This window comes from Physeter macrocephalus, chromosome 14 (assembly GCF_002837175.3).
Source record: "Physeter macrocephalus isolate SW-GA chromosome 14, ASM283717v5, whole genome shotgun sequence".
NCBI lineage: Eukaryota > Metazoa > Chordata > Mammalia > Artiodactyla > Physeteridae > Physeter > Physeter macrocephalus.
In genome coordinates, this window is record NC_041227.1 from 93,417,352 (window position 1) to 93,436,068 (window position 18,717).

The following is an 18,717-nucleotide window of genomic DNA, read 5'->3' on the forward strand; positions in this document are numbered from 1 at the left end:
TAAGGAAATAATTATGCATACATGCAAAGACTTCAGTATGTACAATAATAAAAACTAGAAATAATCCAAAAGGCCAACACTCATTAGGTTACATGAATTATGGTTTATCTGTATTACAGAATACGTACACTATTAAAAGTTAAAAACTATTCAAAAACAAACAAAAAAAAACTGTCAAATAACATGGGAAAAGGCTCACAATCTACTGATTTGTAAAAAATGGTATAGCATCTGTACTGATAAGTGTTTCAAATTGTCTTTTCTGTGTTGCTGAATTATTATTCATACTTTCTAAAATGAGTACTATAGAAAGTACGTATAGCTTTTATGTTAAAAAGTTATTCTAAAAAAATTCTTGGGCTTCCCTGGTGGTGCAGTTGTTGACAGTCCGCCTGCCGATGCAGCGACACGGGTTCATGTCCCGGTTCGGGAAGATCCCACATGCCGCGGAGCGGCTAGGCCCGTGAGCCATGGCCGCTGAGCCTGCGCGTCCAGAGCCTGTGCTCCGCAACGGGAGAGGACACAACAGTGAGAGACCCGCGTACCACAAAAAAAAAAAAAAAAAAAAAAATCTTCCTCAAAGCACTTAGCAAATGAAAGAGAGACGACATTGAAAAAAAGAGAGAAACTTTTTCATATCATTATTACTTTATATATATTAGTCCATAATTTTATATTATTTTATTACTTAACAAGTATTTGTAATTTACAGAATATTGATTTTTCTAAAACATATTTGGAAGCTGTGTTTTAATACTGAAAGCAATGACTAAACTCTTGTTATTGAGATTAAGCCTTAGTGTTAACAATTCCCCTCATTTATCAGCTCATGTTCCACTCAACTTCATCCTGCCTCAGTTTCTCTCTGTATGGAGTGAGCACAAACTAACTTCTCACAAGAATGCTGAAAGGAATATATGTAAAGTATATCACACATAAAATCACCTGAGAAACAAAATGGTAAATACCTTTTGATTGCCAATCTTATCATTTTTATAACCCTAAACAAATTATTTAAGCTGTGTGCCCCTGAACTATTATATTTATTTTCCTATAAAATGGACAATATTAAACTCCTGAAGGGTTTTCTTTGAATTGCTAAAATGAATGCAAAACTAAAATTTTTCATATAAAATTTATAATAAACAATGTGTTCTGAAATAATGAAATAAAGAATATCAATTTACATAATAACTCCGGTATACCCTTTTCAGCATCACAACATCCTTAAAGTAATTAAACTACTGCATTTCTGTCTAACTTCTTTTGGGGCTGATAAATATAAAAATGTTAATGCAAGCTAATATTTATTTTTATGCTACTTGAGTATCTTAATACTTAAATTACTCTGTACCCCAAGAATATATTAATATAGTTTTGGATATAACGCAAAATTCTTTTTATGGTGGTCTCTATCAAATACAAAAAGAACTACCAAAGCTATAAATAACTATAAACTAAACATACTCTAGGAAAGGCTGCCCCCTTGTGCCAATCAATAATATTTAACATATTAAGAAATAACAACTTTCTGACACTAGAAACACTCAAGACTTCTACTAAAAAGGTCTTGATCTTTCCATGTTCTGATTTCAACAGCCCATATTTAAAGTGGTAATCTTTAAAGAAAAACAAATTGAACAGTACATAAAGCTCATATGGACATGACTAATTTATGACATTCAGCAGCAAATATCAACATAATTCGTATCATTTAACTATCATGGATATTAGCTGCTCAAGTGCTTAGAGGCTGAGCTCAGAGAGAGAAGTAATTTTCTGATCCTTAAGTTCTATAACAAAATACAAAGAAAATAATTAAAGAAACCAGTGTATTTCAGAAGAAAAATAGATAAAGCAGGGATAGAGTATGGTGGCTTGTTTTTGTGTGTGTGTGTGTCTGTGTCTGTGTGTGTGTGTGCGTGTACATCTCGTTCATCCAAGTTTTTAGGTATTTTCTTCTGAGTTCTTGGAAGATAAGATATTTTCTTTGAATTTGATGTATGGCCAATTACCCTTTGTAAAGCTTCTTGACATATATAAGTGGTATCAGGCCATTCAAACATTAAGTCAGTATCAATATTATTACTATTATTATTACCAGTAATCTACAGTAGTGGACAAAGTATTAGAGCAATAAACTTGCTAAAGAAAACAAACATTAAGGCAAAAAAAGACATATTACAGGTAACAAATAAGTAATGAATGCATATTTTGTATATCTGATAGCATATCGTTCCTAATTATGGTCAGAACAGTTGCAATTCTATTTCTACCCAATAGGATCATTAGAAGAATTAAATGAATTAGCGCTGATAAAGCACTTACTATAATAAACACCATAAAATGTTTGCTATATATATAAATAAATAAGTAGGTACTATATAGTATGCATTTTTTCAATAATACCTACTTTCGAAGGTGGTCATGTTCTTTCAAAAATAGTTCAGTTCTTCTGTTGTTTACTCCAGACCCACTTTTATACGACCTAGAACAAAAATAAAGAAAACTTAAGAACATTTTTGGTACATGTTAGAAAAAAGGATTAAATGATTGACTCAAGTAATATCCAAAGTGGACAAATTGAGCCTCTCCATAGTTTTGAACAATTAAAATGTATAATCCTTTTCATTTCCTTCTAAAAATAGCATCTATCATAAATAGATAAATATGAATGGCTCTCTAACTTAGGCCTAAGAGTTTATTATTTTTCACCAAAATAATCCAACATTCTTAAATAAAAATCTTTTTCCTTTTTTTTGATCTTATATACATTAATAACTCTTCTAAAAGTGTTTACTTTGTATTAGTTGCCAAAAATTCCAACTCACTAAAGTACATGAAAAGAGAATATACATTCATTTGTTTATTCATTAACTCAGCAAATATTTATTCAACATTTGTGAGTTACCAGACATTATAATAGTAAAACATGCTACCTAGCCACAAGTTGGTCATAGACAGTTTAGAGATGTACATAAATTATATAATTGTAATTCAGTGTAACAGGAACTATTATTATAATAGTTATATACAAAAGAAGAGAGTAGTCATTTCTATAGGGCAGGAGGTAGATTAGAGAGACTGTGAGAAATACAGAAACATTCTTAAAGAGAGAAAATCCTTAAAGGGTACCCTGTAGAACGAGTGATAATTTAGTTATAAAAAGTGGAAGATTATTCCAGGAAGGAAGGAGAGCGTGTGCAGCATCATGAGGTGTGGAAGAACAGAGTGTCTTCAGAAAACTTTGCATTGTCCATCTTGAAGAGTAAGGTTTGGGAGGATACTGTAAAAGATGAGGAAAGCAGAGGCCTTTAAAGCCATTACTTTTCCTTTCTTTGTCTATTATGTCCTATATCTTTATTTTCTCCAAGTGGGAATAATACTTTGTTGGGGTTTTTTTATTTTTTGATTTTTGGCCACATTGGGTCTTGGTTGCTGCGCACGGGCTTTCTCTAGCTGCAGTGAATGGGGGCTACTCTTCGTGCGGTTCTCGGGCTCTAGATGCACGGGCTTCAGTAGCTGTGGTACGCAGGCTCAGTAGTTGTGGCTCTTGGGCTTGGTTGCTCTGCTGCATGTGGGATGTTCCCGGACCAGGGCTCGAACCCGTGTCCCCTGCATCGGCAGGCAGATTCTTAACCACTGCGCCACCAGGGAAGTCCGGGAATAACACTTTGGATTGATTACTACACAGCACATAGGGCAGGGAAACTACTGAAATGGAATGTTTCCCTTCTCAACAATACACACAGTCCATCAACTGAAGCCTAAGGAACACAAAAAGGAAGCTAAAGATCTGCCAGTTGTGGCATACTTAAGGATTTCTATCCTGGTGCTAAGTTCATTACAATTTACTAGAAAACGCTTTCTATCATTACTATCAACACTTAAACACGTTTCAGTTCCTTACTTACAAAGTATCAAGAACAAAATAAAAAATTTAAGTAACTGCACATACACTGCAGTGAGACGAAAGAGGGTCATGCTGCTAAAACTGAACCACTGGCTGAGAGTAGGGCTGATGTGCAAAGTGCAGTGGGAAAGAAAACAACCAGGAAAAGCAGCACGATATAACCAAGAACACAATGGACTTGGAAGACTGATGACTAGCCAGTTAACCTTAGATAACTCTTAATACCTAGTTTTATAAATGGGACAAATAATTTATATCTATACCAAACGATTATATGAAGCCAAAAAAGAGAGAATATATGAAAAAGCAGTGTGTAATTGTAGAAAAAATTCTTAAATGTCAGTTATTACTACTATATCTCATTTCACTAATCATATTCTGCCATGTATTATATTAATTTGAGTATGTGCCCTACTCCCCTCTAGCATCTAGAGGGCCATGTTGATCTTTTCATTTCTACCTTCTACTGTGACTGACATATTATCTTACTCATGGTTGGTAATCAGGTAATAGTTTAGTAAGTGGATGAACACGTTTCTTTTACAATCATCTTTTAGAAAATAAGTTATTACACTGGAACGTAGTCTAGCAATTCCCACAAATTGCGTGATAGTTAAAAGCCTACACATTAAAGACTGTCCACTACACTGATTCTCAATGCATTCTTTAAAATACCTATGTAAATAGACTATACAGAAATTAGACACAAGACTTATATGTGCCAGAGAACTAAAAATATTCCAAAATTCCTAATATGGCAAAAATGTTTCATTTTTTTCACTTCTATATGCTATACAAAGTACTTAAGACTAAATATAAGAAACATAGATAAAACAGAGACAAACAATAAAAATTAATTTTCCAAGATAATTTCTGGAGGTAGAAACACAACTGGTGACTGGATAATCCTGGTTTAGAGTTTTGGACAAAAATTTTGCATGGGATGAATATTATCTCTCCTGCAAAACTGTCTTACTGTTACAACAAAATAAAGGAACTCTAAGAAAATGTTTACCAGAGTACACATGATATATATCAGTTCATGATATGGTAGTACATATCATAGTTCATGAAACATAAGTATCATACTTATGAAACTTAAGTACCATAAGCTTATCACAAGTGAGACAATGATAGGCATCAACAGATGGTCCAAAAGTGGAAAGTCTGCAGCTTTAATTAGATGCCCAATGGATTTAACCCTGTCAGTCATGTATAGCTGTGAAAAACATTTTGAAAATGTATATAAAATGCTAGAATATATTATTAAAGTTGAGGTAAAGGAATGGAAGAAAAGAATACATTTTTTAAATTATGGGTTAAGAGCAGCATAAAAATGTTGGGAGTCTTTAAATAATTTGACTAAAGTTATGAGTCTGTATAAAATCTGGAAAAAACAGATTTCAGATTCCAGCGAAGTAAAGGCTACTTTGATAGTTACCTAAGTACTGATATGTAATTGTTGGGGCAAGGGAGAGGGTAGGGGGATAGACGGTAATCACGAAGGGAAACACGGACAGCTTCAGTTATTGGTAACGTTATAATGCTTAAGGTGGGTGGTAGGAGATCAGAGAAAAACTCACGAAGACATCACCTAAACTGGACTTTGAATTAAGACAGGAAAGTCAAGGTTGGCAGGAGCCAATGATAAAACTAGGGGAAACTGGAGATAAGACCAGCAAAGTAGATTAGGACTATATTGGAGCAGCAATGTTTAAAGAACAGTGAAATGGAAATTAGAAACCTTGAAATCTAAACCATGGCTCTGCTATTCAATTTGCTGTTAATCATGGATATACTCTAAATCTGATTCTGAATAAACATCCTACAAAAAAATATAAAAGGTAACTTACTCAATATCCTTTCGTACTGATCCCATGAGATTCTCCCTTTCCCGTATTGCCACAAAGTTTGCTTTGGTTTTATGGAATTCATGTGTATAATCCTGCAATCAATCAACATCCAGTATCAACACTAGCTAACTATAAATTTTCATCTTATTGAGCCAGTTATGTATTGTTATATTACAAATTTCTGCCCAGAAAACTGCTATTTAAGAAATCAAATTGCCAAGAGGTAAAAATAACATTATAATCACTTTCCTGAAGAGTAACCAACTTCTTTCAAATGAAAACAATTTGGAGCTACGGTAATAGTGCCACTAAATCACTATCCTTTGTATCCACTAGTACCTTGTCTTATAGAGCAGAATTGTAAAGCAAAAATAATTCTCAGATAACATGACTTCAAATAGCCTAGGATAAAACTTAAGAGGCTCCTTCTACTCATCAGTGCACCCAATGGGGCTTATTTTCAAATTTCACATTTTTGGAACTCCTGCAGAAATTTAATTCCTAAACTAATCAAAGGAAGAACAGAAATAAGAGAGTTGTAAAGAATAAAATAATTTTTAAATATTTTCCTTTCTTTTTCTACCATATTTTTAAGTTAAGGAGTATTCATTACTTTTAAAAATTCAGATCGGTATATAAAAAAGATAAAAAACATAATGCCACCTCCCAGAGAGCCCTTTAAAAACAAAAATAATACATGAACATGGGATACCATGAACTAAAAGGGCACCAAAAAGAACAGAAGTAAAAACCATCTTGCTCCACAGTTCTTAATATTATGATCACTTTCTTTCAGTTTCTTTCAGGAAATATGTTTTTGCATATACAAGTTTATTATTTCTTTCATTTATGCTAAAGAAATCATACTATATTCTGCTGCAACCTTGTTTTTTGTAGTTCATAAAGCACCAGGTAATCCTTCCATAACAGCAAAATGAAATCTACATTCTTTTTAATATTTAAATTATGACTATAGGAATTTAATAAATTCTCTGCTGATAAACATTTTAGTTGACTTTTTTTTTTTTTGCTGTTAAAAAAAATGCTCAGGGCTTCCCTGGTGGCGCAGTGGTTGAGGGTCCGCGGGTTCGTGCCCCGGTCCGGGAGGATCCCACATGCCGCTGAGCGGCTGGGCCCGTGAGCCATGGCCGCTGAACCTGCAAGTCCGGAGTCTGTGCTCCGCAACGGGAGAGGCCACAACAGTGAGAGGCCCGCGTACCGCCAAAAAAAAAAAAAAAAAAAAAAAAGCTTCAATAAACATTCTTGTGTATATATTTTATTGAACTAAATGTATTTAAAGGGTAAATGCCTAGCAGAATACCTGGGTCAAAGAATCTTATATGAATTTGATAGTGCTGAAATGCTTTCTAGAAAGACACCAACTTACATGCCCAGCAAATGGATGAGTGCCCATTCCCCTACATTCTTGCCAACAATGGGTTACAAATGCTTCAACATTTGGTAACATGACAGGTGAAAAATCATATCTCACTTTTTTTTCCATATCTCATTTTGATTTGTATATTTTCATTTGGGAATGTGGCTAACCATATTTTTATGATTTTCGCCACTCATTTTCTGTAAACAAGTTCATATCCTTTGCCCTTTTTTCTACTGGGTGGCTTTTTTCTTATTTCTATTATCTCTGTATATTAAGCAAATTAAGTCATTTATTATAGTTTCTGATATCAGGTCTTGCTTAGGAAAGTCCTTTACTACCCCAAAATGTACAATTTCACCCATGCTTTATTCTGAAATTTTATTGTTTTTTTCTACATACAAATCTTTGATCCATTTGGAATTTACTCTGGATAGGAGGAATGAGATAGAAATTGAGGGGTTTTTCCCCTCAAATAATTAGCGAATTGTTACAGCTCTATTTATTTTATAATCCCTCTTTTCTCCATTGATTCAAAATAGCACCTTTATCAGAAAGTAAATTTTCATGCATGTTTGAGTCTATATATGAACTCTACTCTATTGGTCTACTTTTTCTCCAGAATCAAACTGTTTTAATTATTCTAGCTTCTTAACAGGTTTTAACAGGTGGCAGAATTAGGCATCCTTTACTACTTATCTTCATTTTCACATGGGTTTTTTTCTTGGTTATTCTTATATGACTATAGTTCCAAATAAACTTTGGTATCATTTTGCTGTTTTAAAAAAAAAATGAAACAAACAAAAACCCCTGTTATTTCCACTGGGATAACATTCAATATATAGGCTGATTTAGAGAGAAATCTTCCCATCCAAAAGCAGAGTAAACCTTCTTTTATGTTCCTCAGTAGAGTTTATACATATAAATCCTATACATTCTTATTAAATTGTACATAAAATTTTTTATAGTTTCTTCCATTGTACCTTCTAACAGATTACTGTTTGTGTGTAGGAAAACTACTTGCTTTTATATATTAATTTTATAAGTTATCAACTTACTGAATGTTTCCAATTTTTTTTTTAGTTAGTTTTTTTGGTTTGTATTAGCTATATAATCTTATCATTACCACAGAATACAGATTTTGTCTCCCTTTTCAGTATTTATATCTTGTTCTTTTTATTGTGTAATTGAACAAACAAGAACTTCTAAACAATGTTAAACATCTGTGGGGATTGTGGGTATCCCTGTCTTGCTTTTTTTTTTTCCCAAATAAATTTATTTATTTACTTTTGGCTGCGTTGGGTCTTTGTTGCTGCACATGGGCTTTCTCCAGTTGCCGTGAGTAGGGGCTACTCTTCAATGCAGTGCGCGGGCTTCTCATTGCAGTGGCTTCTCTTGTTGCAGAGCACGGGCTCTAGGCGCACGGGCTTCAGTAGTTGTGGCATGCAGGCTCAGTAGTTGTGGTGCGCAGGCTCTAGAGCGCAGGCTCAGTAGTTGTGGCACATGGGCTTAGTTGCTCCACAGCATGCAGGATCTTCCTGGACCAGGGATTGAACCCATGTCCCCTGCATTGGCACACGGCTCCTTAAGCACTGAGCCACCAAGGAAGTCCCTCCTTGTCTTGTTTTTTTCTTTCAGTGGGAAAGCTTTTAGTGCTTTATTATTAAGGATTATGACAGATTTTAATCTGATGTACACATTTTTGCATTTGGTAAATAAAGTATCCTTCTAGTCCTATTTTTAACAAGTTTTAAAAATTAGAAATGGTTGAATTTTTTCAATATTAAAAAATTTGGGGACTTCCCTGGTGGCGCAGTGGTTAAGAATCCACGTGCCAATGCAGGGGACACAGGTTTGAGCCCTGGTCCAGGAAAATCCCACATGCCGCGAAGCAACTAAGCCCGTGCGCCACAGCTACTGAGGCTGCACTGTAGAGCCCGTGAGCCACAACTACTGAAACTACGTGCCACAACTACTGAAGCCCACGTGCCTAGAGCCCGTGTTCCACAACAAGGGAAGCCACTGCAATGAGAAGCCCTTGCACTGCAACGAAGAGTAGCCCCTGCTCGCCGCAACTAGAGAAAGCCCGCACGCAGCAACAAAGACCCAACACAGCCAAAAAAAAAAAAAAAAAAAAAAAAAAATTTGCCTTCCTATTTGTACCACTATATTTTTAACATCTCCCATGTAAATCTTTAAAAGTTTTTTCATTTTATTGGTATACTTTTAATATTTTTCTCAAACAATACAATAAATATAGTAAATTACTTCTCTTCCATGTTATCTTCAAAGCCTGATGAAAGTATACTCTAAACTACCATATGACTGCTTATGCATGACCACTGGCTATTTCACTGTTTCAGCTAGCTAGCAAGATCTCCCACAGTAGAAGTATACTTACCTACTGATGAATATTATTCAATTTTACCAGGCAAAAGCAAGAGCTGCTAACCATTTTCAGAATTTTATAATATCAAGAAAAAAAAAAAGTAAAACAGGACAAACTTCTATAGCATGGCATTTATCCTCTTACAAGATTTTTCCCTTTGTTCCCCTACCTACACGTGAACACATTCTATTCACAGAGTAAAAAAAACCCTAAAACTTCCTATAATAACATAACAATCTCAAGCCCAATGTACTACCTGCAATATGTCTCTATGTCGCTGTAATGTATGCATCAATGCCGCATTCAAGGAGGGGACACCGGCACTGTTGGTATATTCTGCCATTTTATCATTTACTCCTGTAAGCTAAAACAGAAAAAAAAAAAAAAAAAAAGAAACAAAGAAAAAGAAAACCAATAAAAATATTTTAGAAAGCACTGTAAAGAGATAAAAGTAAATTATATGCCTATATGCCTTTCTGGCTAACAGCAAAAAACAAAAACAAAACCAAGAAGACAGCAGGCAAGGATTCAGTATTTCCCCAAAATAATCCATAAAGGCTAAAATAACATCCATAGGACCTAGGAATGGCTGTCATCAAAATTCAAGTGGCCTGGGGAGGCACACATCTTGAATGAAAGGGTGATTTCAATAAATATGTCTGCATTAATATAATCTAGTACCATATCTAACAGGTACACAGTTATTAGCAAAACAGCCATTTAACAGAAGGTACTTACCCTTGCCAAAAGCTGTTCAATCTCTATCGCCATAGTTTCAAACATTCTGTCTTGGCTTGATCCATTTAAAAGGGGTGTTGTGTCAGAGCTGAAGAGAAGTTCAAATAAAGAGTATCCATTACTTAAACCTAATCCTTTAAAATATACTTAAAATAATAAGGTAACTATTCTTAAAGAGGTCAAGTGGAACCCCTGAGACATTCTTCTTGTTTCATAAGAAGTTATAATTTTTATAGAAGTTTTTCTATAAAGATCACACATCCTAAGTATTAAATTCAGTATAAAATATAATTGCATGTAAGACTGTCCCAAGCTTTAACACATCCAATCTTAATAATGCAAAGAAATTCTAAATGCTTGCTTACTGTTTCCCAAATGAAAGTAACTTAAGCTATGGCAGTGCCCAATTAAATGCTGTATCTAAAGAACAAATTATGTGAAATGTAACTGCAGACCTATGTATGTAGTACAGCATCTAAGAGGAGTCATAAAATGTATTACAGATTATGTTAGCTCTGTGAGGAATAACCTTTAAAATTTTTACCTCAATTATGGTTCCTGAAACCTTAATTTAAGTTCTCTCTTCCTTCTATGACTCTTTCCAAGATGAAATAAAATTGAGATTTAAACAATCCACAGATTAGATAAATAGTTATTAAATAATCAGGAACTGGCTTTAAGTCTAATGCAGATAGCCACATCCAGCAGGGAAGTTTTAATACCAATCCTTTACATTTCCACTTATATGACATAATTGTTTCTGTTTTGCTTTGCAAAAATGTATTTAACTGTCTTCTGAAATCTTAATAGTCAATCCTAACTTTTTACAAGTGAAACTATGTTTGACAAATTCAAACGCTAAAACCACATGTCTTGAAAGTTTCATTTGTCTCTTCTGAAAAACCATTAACCTTCATTAGGTCCCAAGTGGTATATACTATCATATGAGCAGCTGCAGCTCAATACTGATCTTGGTTATACTGAACGCAGATAAATACCAGGAAATGACTATGCTCTCCAACCTTACTGAAGACTTTTTTCTTGCCCTGTGACAGTTGCTTGGGTGCAGTAAATGAAAAGATTAAACAACCAGTTTAATGGTAAATTTACCTTGGCTCTTTCCCTTTTCCACATACAAATCTGCAGCAATAGTAACAAGCAGTGAAATAGCCAATAAGGAGGATTTTTATGTTAGGATGTTTAACTAGGTCCAAATTTTTATTTCTTTAAAAATTTTAATTTATTTGCCTTAAAATATCTCATTCTTCATCATGTGTCAGAGGCAACCCAAGGTTCTGTGCTTATCTCTTAGAACATGCCCATGTGAAATGCTCTATATACTACTAATACAGATCCTCCCCTACCAGAAATACGAAAAAGAACAATGGGCCAATAACATAAGCTCCGTCAGGAGGAAAACTGCCTATGTCTTTCTCACAGATATATGCCTATCACTGAGAATAGTGCTTGGCACATGGTAGATGCTCTTTAGATACTTGGTGAATGAATGAGGAGGCAAGCTCTACACTCACCATTCTCAGGGAGGTATGAGTCCAGGGAAAAGGTCAAAAACATACTCTCCACAATACTAAGATTCAGTTAAATTTAATTCATTTTATAAGTACATGGTGATTCATAAACCATAAAGTTCTCAAAATACAAAAAGTAAAAAAATTACTCCTGAAAGAAACCTCTGGTCATCACTGAGTTTATTCATTATGATGTGCTTTCAACCTGGGCAACAAACAAAACACTTTAGAATGCACATTGGATCTTGGTCCTCATGGCTCTACGTTTCTCATTAAAAGGGACAGTGAGGCTGAAGTAATTCCACAAACTCATTTCCAATTTGTTGTAGAATTTCTGAGGGAATGTTTTTGAGAAGTTTCCCCTTTAAAGGAGTCATAAAAGTACAGGCATACCTTAGAGATATTGTGGGTTTAGTTCCAGACCACCACAATAAAGCAAGTATCTCGATAAAGCGAGTCACACTAATTTTTTGGTTTCCCAGTGCATATAAAAGTTATGTTTACAATTTATTGTAATCTATTAAGTCTGCAATAGTATTATTCTAAAAAACCAATATACATATCTTAATTTAAAAATACTTTATAGCTAAAAAATGCTAATTGTCATCTGAGCCTTCAGTCAGTAATCTTTTTGCTGGTGGAGGGTCCTGCCCTGATGTTGATGGCTGCTGACTGATCAGGGTCCTAAAGGCTGGGGCGGCTGGGGCAATTTTAAAAAACAAGACAACACTGAAGTTGCTGAATTGATGGACTCTTCCTTTCGTGAACGATTTCTCTGCGGCAGGCAATGCTGTTTGATAGCATTTTACCCACAGTAGAACTTCTTTCAAAATTGGAATCAATCCTCTCAAACCCTGCTGCTGCTTTATCAACTAAGTTAATGTAATATTCTAAATCCTTTGTTGTCATTTCAACGATCTTCATAGCATCTTCACTGGAAGTAGATTCCATCTCAAGAAACCATTCACCTTTAAGAAATTTATATACCTACAGGAAACAACTCCTCATCTGTGCAAGTTTTATCATGAGACTGCAGCAATTCAGTCACATCTTCAGGCTTCACTTCTAATTCTAGCTCTCTTGCTATTTCCACCACATTTGTAGTTATTTCCTCCACTTAAGTCTTGAACCCCTCAAAGTCACCCATGAGGTTTGGAATCAACTTCTTCCAAATTCCTGTTAATGCTGTTATTCTGACCTTGTTCCATGAATCATGAATGTTCTTAATGGCATCTAGAATGGTGAATCCTTTCCAGAAGGTTTTCAACTGACTTTGCCCAGATCCATCAGAAGAATCACTATCTATGGAAGCCATAGAAATGTATTTCTTAAATAATAAGACTTGAATGTTGAAATTACTCCTTGATCCATGGGCTACAGAATGGACATTGTGTTAGCAGTCATGAAAATAACATTAATCTCATTGTACATCTCCATCAGAGCTCTCGGGTGCATTGTCAATGTGCAGTCATACTTTGAAAGGAATCTTTTTTCCTGAGAGTAGGTCTCACCAATGGGCTGAAAATATTCAGTAAACCATGTTGTAAACAGATGTGCTGACATCCAGGCTTTGTTGTTCCATTTATAGAGCACAGGCAGAGTAGACTTAGCATAATTCTTAACGGCCCTAGGATTTTTGGAATGGTAAATGAGCACTGGCTTCAACTTAAAGTCACCAGCTGCATTAGCCCCTAATAAGAGAGTCAGCCTGTCCTTTGAAGCTTTGAGGCATCAACTTCTAACTATAAAAGTCCTACATGGCATCTTCTTCCAATAGAAGGCTGTTCTGTCTACACTGAAAATGTGCTATTTGGTGTAGCCACCTTCATTAATCACCTTAGCTGGATCTCCAGGATTACTTGCTGCAGCTTCTGCATCAGCACTTGCTGCTTCACCTTGCTCTTTTATGTGATGGAGATGGCTGCTTTCCGTAAATCTCTTGTATCAATCTCAACTGGCTTCAGACTTTTCTTCTGCACCTTCCTCACCTCTCTCAGCCTTCACAGAATTGAAGAGTTAGGGCCTTGCTCTGGATTAGGCCCTAGCTTAAGGGAATGCTGTGGCTGGTTTGACCTTTTATTCAGACCACTCAAACTTTCTCCATATCAGCAATAAGGCTTTTCACTCTCATCATTCGTGTGTTCACTGGAGTAGCACTTTTTAATTTCTTTCAAGAACTTCTCCTTTGCATTCAGAACTCGGTTGTTTAGCACAACAGGCCTAGCTTTCAACTTATCTCGACTTTCAATATGCCTTTCTTACCAAGCTTAATCGTTTCCAGCTTTTAATTTAAAGTGAGAGACGTGCAACTCTTCATTTCACTCGAACACTTAGAGGTCACTGTAGTTATTAATTGGTCTAATTTCAATATTGTTGTGTCTCAGGGAATAGGGAGGCCTGAGGAGAGGGAAAGAGATGGGGGAAGGGCCTGTCCACGGAGGAATCAGAACACACACAACACTTATCAATTAACTTTGCCATCTTATACGGGTGCAGTTTGTGGTGCCCCAAAACAATTACAAAGTAACATCAAAGATCACCGATCACAGATCACCATAAGAAATATATATTAATAATGAAAAAGTCTGAAATGTTGCGAGAATTACCAAATGTGACACAGATACACGAAGTGAGCAAATGCTGTTGGAAAAATGGCACCAACAGACTTCTAAACACAGGGCTGAAACCTTCAATTTGTAAAAAAATGCAATATCTGTGAAGCACATAGAGCAAAGCGCAATAAAACAAGGTGTGTCTGAATTAAGATCATGATACACAGAGAACACAGGAATAGCATCATGTAATCGTATCTCTTAACAGTTTGGAGTTTGAAAATTGTATACTCACTGGCATAGTCAAATGGGAGACTTAAATTCAGGAAAAATGCTTTCTAGTGATAAAATAAGTTTACTCATAGAAAAGAACATTCCTCATTCTCTTTACCTGCTAAATAAAGGCAAGCCGAAAGCAATGCATTGCAATCAAAGCTATGTGACATGCCAATAGCTTACTTTTAGCTCCTAAAGTCAATATGTTGGCCCTGCTATCTTTAATTCTTTAATCATGTGACCTTGTAAAAAGAAGTAACACTGGCTATAGTACTGAAATAAGTCTTTTGTTGGAATGTACATAGAAAGGTTTGGAGCATGGGCTCAGGATACAGAAAGATCTGGTTTCAAATCCAAGCTCAGTTTTTATTGTTTTTATTATTACTAGCTGAAAAAATATCCCACCCACCACCAATCCTCAAGAAGGTATGTAAAATAAGTAAAAATGTTCCCAGCAGCCTTTGTATAAAGCTCTTAAAAACAGTACCTGAGGCATGATGAACACTCTTGTGTTTAAAATTATTAAAATAAGCAAAAATTAGAAACAACATTCATCTACAGAATAAACTGATACAAGCATACAATGTAATACTATATGCAGCAAATGAATATACTAGAGTGAAATGTATTCATAGCTTAATCTCAAAAATAATGTTACACAAAAAAGCAAGTTGCAAAATAACTATTATGAATTGTTCAGGAACACAAATATATATGTAGTAAAAATATATGGAGATTGCCCAGAGGGAGAAAATGGGATGCCATCAGGGGCTTCAACTGAATTGGTAATGATTGTTTCTTGAAGTGGGAGATAGGCACATGGGGATCCATTATATCATTCTTTATATCTTCCTAAGTGTCTTAAATATTTCCTAATATTTTTCAAAACAGAGTGGATGGCCTAAAGTGAGTTTCAAAGATAAGAATACACTTAAATATGTTCAAAATATTAGTATACCAGTTTCTCAAAAAAGAACCAAAATTTAAAAGAGCTTCGATCATTAACAGTGAGGATACATACTGCATTAGATTAACTCTAAAACACCAAAATAGCAGTAGGTATACTGTGCATTTGAGTAGTCTCTCAGATCCATTTAGCAATCAGAAAATATAAGAAATACAATGTGGGCAAAGCAACATTTCCTTATACTGGCTTATTTCTGATGCAAACTCACTCTTTTTTTTTTTTTCTTTTGCCAACTCACTCTTAAGCCTTAGCATTTTTCTCCTGACAACAACAGTCTTTGCCTAAGGATCCCAAATAAATGTTCGCCTCAAGAACTAAGAAGAATTTTTATAAATCACTAAAAAAAAAAAGGCAAAAACAAAAAATAAAATACCAAAAATTTACCAATAGACCAAGTTACAGAGTTATATATTTTACTTTATTTTTTTAATGCTTTAAAAACATTATATAGTTTAAGGCATAATAGAGAGAATGTGGTAGTACCTATACCTGTCGCGTCTTCCATCTCGGGCACTGCTGTGACTGTAACTTGTACATAGTTTACTGAAGGAAACTAGTTTCAGGTCAAGCTCATTTTCCAGCTGTCGAGCCTGTTTCCTGAGATCTTTAACAAAATTACAAAAGCAAATAATTAGACACAAAAAATCCATCAGTAGATATAAAAATCACACAACTTTTCTGAAGAAAACAAACTATGAAAATGATCATATATCTAGAGTCTCCCTTAAAGAAAAGTATTAAAAGAAGCAAACCAAACACTTACCCAGGAAAGCAAATTGTTACTTATTTAAACTTCAGATGAGGCAAAAAGGGGAGAAACAGTGGGAAATGCAAATTTTCAGCTTTATCCCAAAGACAGCTAGACAACAAATGCTGTTCTAACATCCCTGAAATTATTTATATAGCAATAGTTAAAATTTTTAATTTTAATTCAGGGGAAAATAGAAGAGAATACAAATCACAAAGGAATTGAGTATGGTTTATGACAAGCATTAAATTATCAATTTACCAGCTAACTTTATAAAAAAGAAACCATCACTGTTTTTGACAAGGATTTTCCTATCTCTTTATGTTCCAAAGCTTTATTAAGCTTATGAAATTCTTAACAGTACAGTGAGTAAGTGCTTGAGTGTAAAGAAAAAAATCGCTGACAAAGATTTAAAAAACTGTCTTTCAGTAAGCTTACTGAAAGATATTTGGAGAGGATGAGTTTGACAGTAAATGATGTGCTACCGACAAGGTCAAATATAAGTAAAACAGAAATAAGAGTGTAAGTTTTTAAAGAACAGAAGCAAACAAGCATGCAGAGAAATTGGTATAATGGTTTGGCATCTAAGGTGGTTGAGTGAGAGGAAGCCCATAACTAGATGTGAATACTCTCATTCATGGTGAAGTAGAGGTCAAAATAAAAGGGTTGAAATACAGAATGCATAGTATAAAAATCTCATCTTTCAGGAATATGAATATGAAACATTATTTCAATATACTTATCAGCAACCAGAAGTAGGAAGCAGCATGCAGGTAATACAGCGGAGCACATTTTCCCAGAGACCAAACCTCAGTTAGAATCTCAGCTCAGCCTAAAGTTCTGAAGTTCTGAGAACTGGCTCTGATTTATTCACAATCTACTTAACCTATGAATCTCTGCTTTTTGTTTTTTAAACCCCTACCTTCAGGGTTTTCCTATGCATTACTAATCTTGTGTCTAAGGCACCTGGCACAAAGTAGGCTGTCAATAATAAGCTGCAATAATAAGCTGCTATAATTATTATAGCATGACGCTTCAAGAAAGTATAGCCTAATGACTAATGTTCAAGATACCAATAGCCACTTCTACATAATTTTAAAATATTTTCTAGCTAGCACACACATTTCAAATAACCGTTTTAATACATGTTTTAAACTATAAGCATGCTACTCTGTAGTAGAAAACATCAAGTAAAAGCATTTTGAAAGTATGACAAGCAAGTATGGATGACCTTAGAATTAAATATTTTAGACCAAGTGGCTGATAGTGACAATATTGCTATTTGTGGTGGGTTCCAGAGGCTTCGGTGGGTGGCAAGAGGAAATAGGTTAAAAAAGAAAAGGGATTCGGAGAGTAGTTTCTATTTTGCAGTAAAGCAAAGAGACAACTGAAAGAAAAAGGTCAGCCTTCTCTGATCTCTGCTTATCCTCATGGTCCAGGAATGAGTTTTACATGAGCCCATTTTATCAAACCATACTTTCAGGAATTAAATAAACTTCCTTGTCAAGTCACAAGATGGTTTTTTGGTAGAAGAGGTAAAGCCAATGCAATAATTACAATTCACACTGGTTCTCTCAACTTTCTCTTTTTAACAAAACCGATTTCCAGACCAGAGAGTAAAGTTATTTCCTCTGCCTTCAAACGCGACTCCACACCCAATCCTCGAAGTCTCAACCTGAAGGTGCCAAGGGGACCCAACAGGAGGGAGACATTCCGCTCACACAACTTCCCTCGATGGACCGGACTGACAAGTTTCTCCTTTCTCTTTTCCTACTCAATTGCCCAACACTGACCTCAACTCTAAGGCGCTGACACCTCCAGTCTCCTGGACTCGGCATTTTCTCGCTCAACACTCGTTTCCTCCCAGAGTTCACACCCAACCCCCTTCGTCCGAGTTCCGCTCCCCCCTCAACCCAGCTCTCCTCCGGCGACTCAAACCCTCTTCCTCTCGGTCCTGGCTCAGCCCTCTCTGCCCAACCCCTGCCCCAAGTCCCGCTACCACTCAGGTCAGTCCCCTCCCCAGACCGCACGGTCTCTACAGCCCCCAGGCCCGGCGGCTCGCACTAGACCAGCCCTGCCCGTCAACTCGGCCGCTCCGGAAGCCAGGCTCTTCCCCCTGCTGCCTCCGCCAAGACCCGTCCTCGCTCAGCCCTTCTGCCCCTCGGCGAGACGCACACAGAAGTCTCCCCTCACCTTCCCAGTAATTGCTGGTTCCTGCCGCCATCTCTGTTGTCCAACGTCAGTCGGGATAGGAGAGTAGAGGCGGTGCGAGCCAGAGAGTCATTTCCACGCCTTCTTCCGCTTGGCGCCAGGGCCGATGGGATACGTGAGCTTCCACAGACACCGCCACCTGGCGGTCAATTAATCATTTTAC

At 35.8% G+C, this 18,717-nt stretch overlaps 1 protein-coding gene across 3 annotated transcripts in view; it reads right to left on the minus strand.

Moving 5' to 3' along the window:
* The window catches only part of GOSR1 (golgi SNAP receptor complex member 1), a 50,242-nt gene extending 31,578 nt beyond the window's left edge, over positions 1-18,664 (minus strand). The window contains exons 1-6 of one of the 3 annotated variants that reach the window (XM_007123566.3): positions 18,537-18,664; positions 16,085-16,199; positions 10,272-10,359; positions 9,790-9,897; positions 5,767-5,858; positions 2,414-2,488 (exon numbers count right to left, since the gene is read on the minus strand). In XM_007123566.3, the coding sequence (XP_007123628.1) occupies positions 2,414-2,488; positions 5,767-5,858; positions 9,790-9,897; positions 10,272-10,359; positions 16,085-16,199; positions 18,537-18,567 (509 nt within the window). In that variant the 5' untranslated portion in view covers positions 18,568-18,664. Of the gene's footprint in view, positions 1-2,413; positions 2,489-5,766; positions 5,859-9,789; positions 9,898-10,271; positions 10,360-16,078; positions 16,200-18,536 lie in introns of all 3 variants that reach the window. The other 2 variants (XM_007123565.3, XM_055090251.1) reach the window with 2 other exon arrangements.
* Between the last annotated feature and the right edge of the window lie 53 nt (positions 18,665-18,717).